The 789-nt window shown below is 55.8% G+C and overlaps 1 protein-coding gene across 1 annotated transcript in view; it reads right to left on the bottom strand.

Moving 5' to 3' along the window:
* LOC104496082 (acyl-coenzyme A thioesterase 11-like) overlaps positions 1–510 on the bottom strand; it is a gene marked incomplete at its 5' end in the record, with an annotated part of 1,763 nt that extends 1,253 nt beyond the window's left edge. Inside the window, 3 exons of the mRNA XM_010139152.1 lie at positions 104–187; positions 261–327; positions 455–510. Coding sequence (XP_010137454.1) covers positions 104–187; positions 261–327; positions 455–510 — 207 coding nt within the window. The remainder of the gene's footprint in view (positions 1–103; positions 188–260; positions 328–454) is intronic.
* Positions 511–789: the final 279 nt, after the last annotated feature.

Genomic DNA, 789 nt, shown 5'->3' with positions numbered 1-789 from the left:
GCACAGGGCAGGGGCTGGGACGCGTTCACCACCACCGAGCCCCTGGATGGCTCATGCTTTGGGGGCGAGAAGCCGCTCGGGGGGATGGGGCAGGGTTTAGTACCTTTTCCTTTTCTCTGGTGAGAGCCCAGTTTGCTTTGGCCACGAGTGTCTTCAGCGCAGAGACGTTGTTGTAGCTCAGATAAACCTGAGGCAGGGGCAGCAGGTCAGGGGCAGGAAGGGGGGCGGGAGGCAGCGACACCCACAGGATGGCACCCTACCTTGTTGCTTTGGTCCCAGGGCACAGAGAGGGGCACCTCGGTCTGTTTGCAGGAGACAACGTATTTTCTGCAGGAAAGAAAAAATTTCCCTTATGGTGGGACACAAACCGCCCACAGACTGTCCCTGCACCCCAGTGCTGAGCCCTCTCGCCTCTCTCCTCCATCCCTGCATCCCACTTGCTTTTTCCACTCACCGGTCCAGCCGAATTTTTTTCCTAGCGCTGGCTTCTCTGTACCTCCGCTCTCCCTCCTGATAAAGAGGAAAAGTGCATCATGTTAACAAGAAAAGAGGGACAATAAAACCCCAGGTATCCTTTTGGGAGTGGGTAGAAGTTCAGCAGCATAAAGACCATATGCTCACCGGCTGCTGCCCCAGCTATGCTGGTTAGCGATTAACCATGAGCTATTTTAGCATCACCGCTGCGCCCTGTGAGCAAGTGACGGGTGCTGGCACATCAGGAAAAACCCTCACTGTGGCTGCAGAGCTGCCAACAGCCACTGAAAAACAAACTGCATCCCCCAGCATGTG

Source organism: Buceros rhinoceros, unplaced genomic scaffold, assembly GCF_000710305.1.
Source record: "Buceros rhinoceros silvestris isolate BGI_N320 unplaced genomic scaffold, ASM71030v1 scaffold40886, whole genome shotgun sequence".
Lineage (NCBI taxonomy): Eukaryota > Metazoa > Chordata > Aves > Bucerotiformes > Bucerotidae > Buceros > Buceros rhinoceros.
This window is presented reverse-complemented; position numbering and strand designations above follow the sequence as displayed.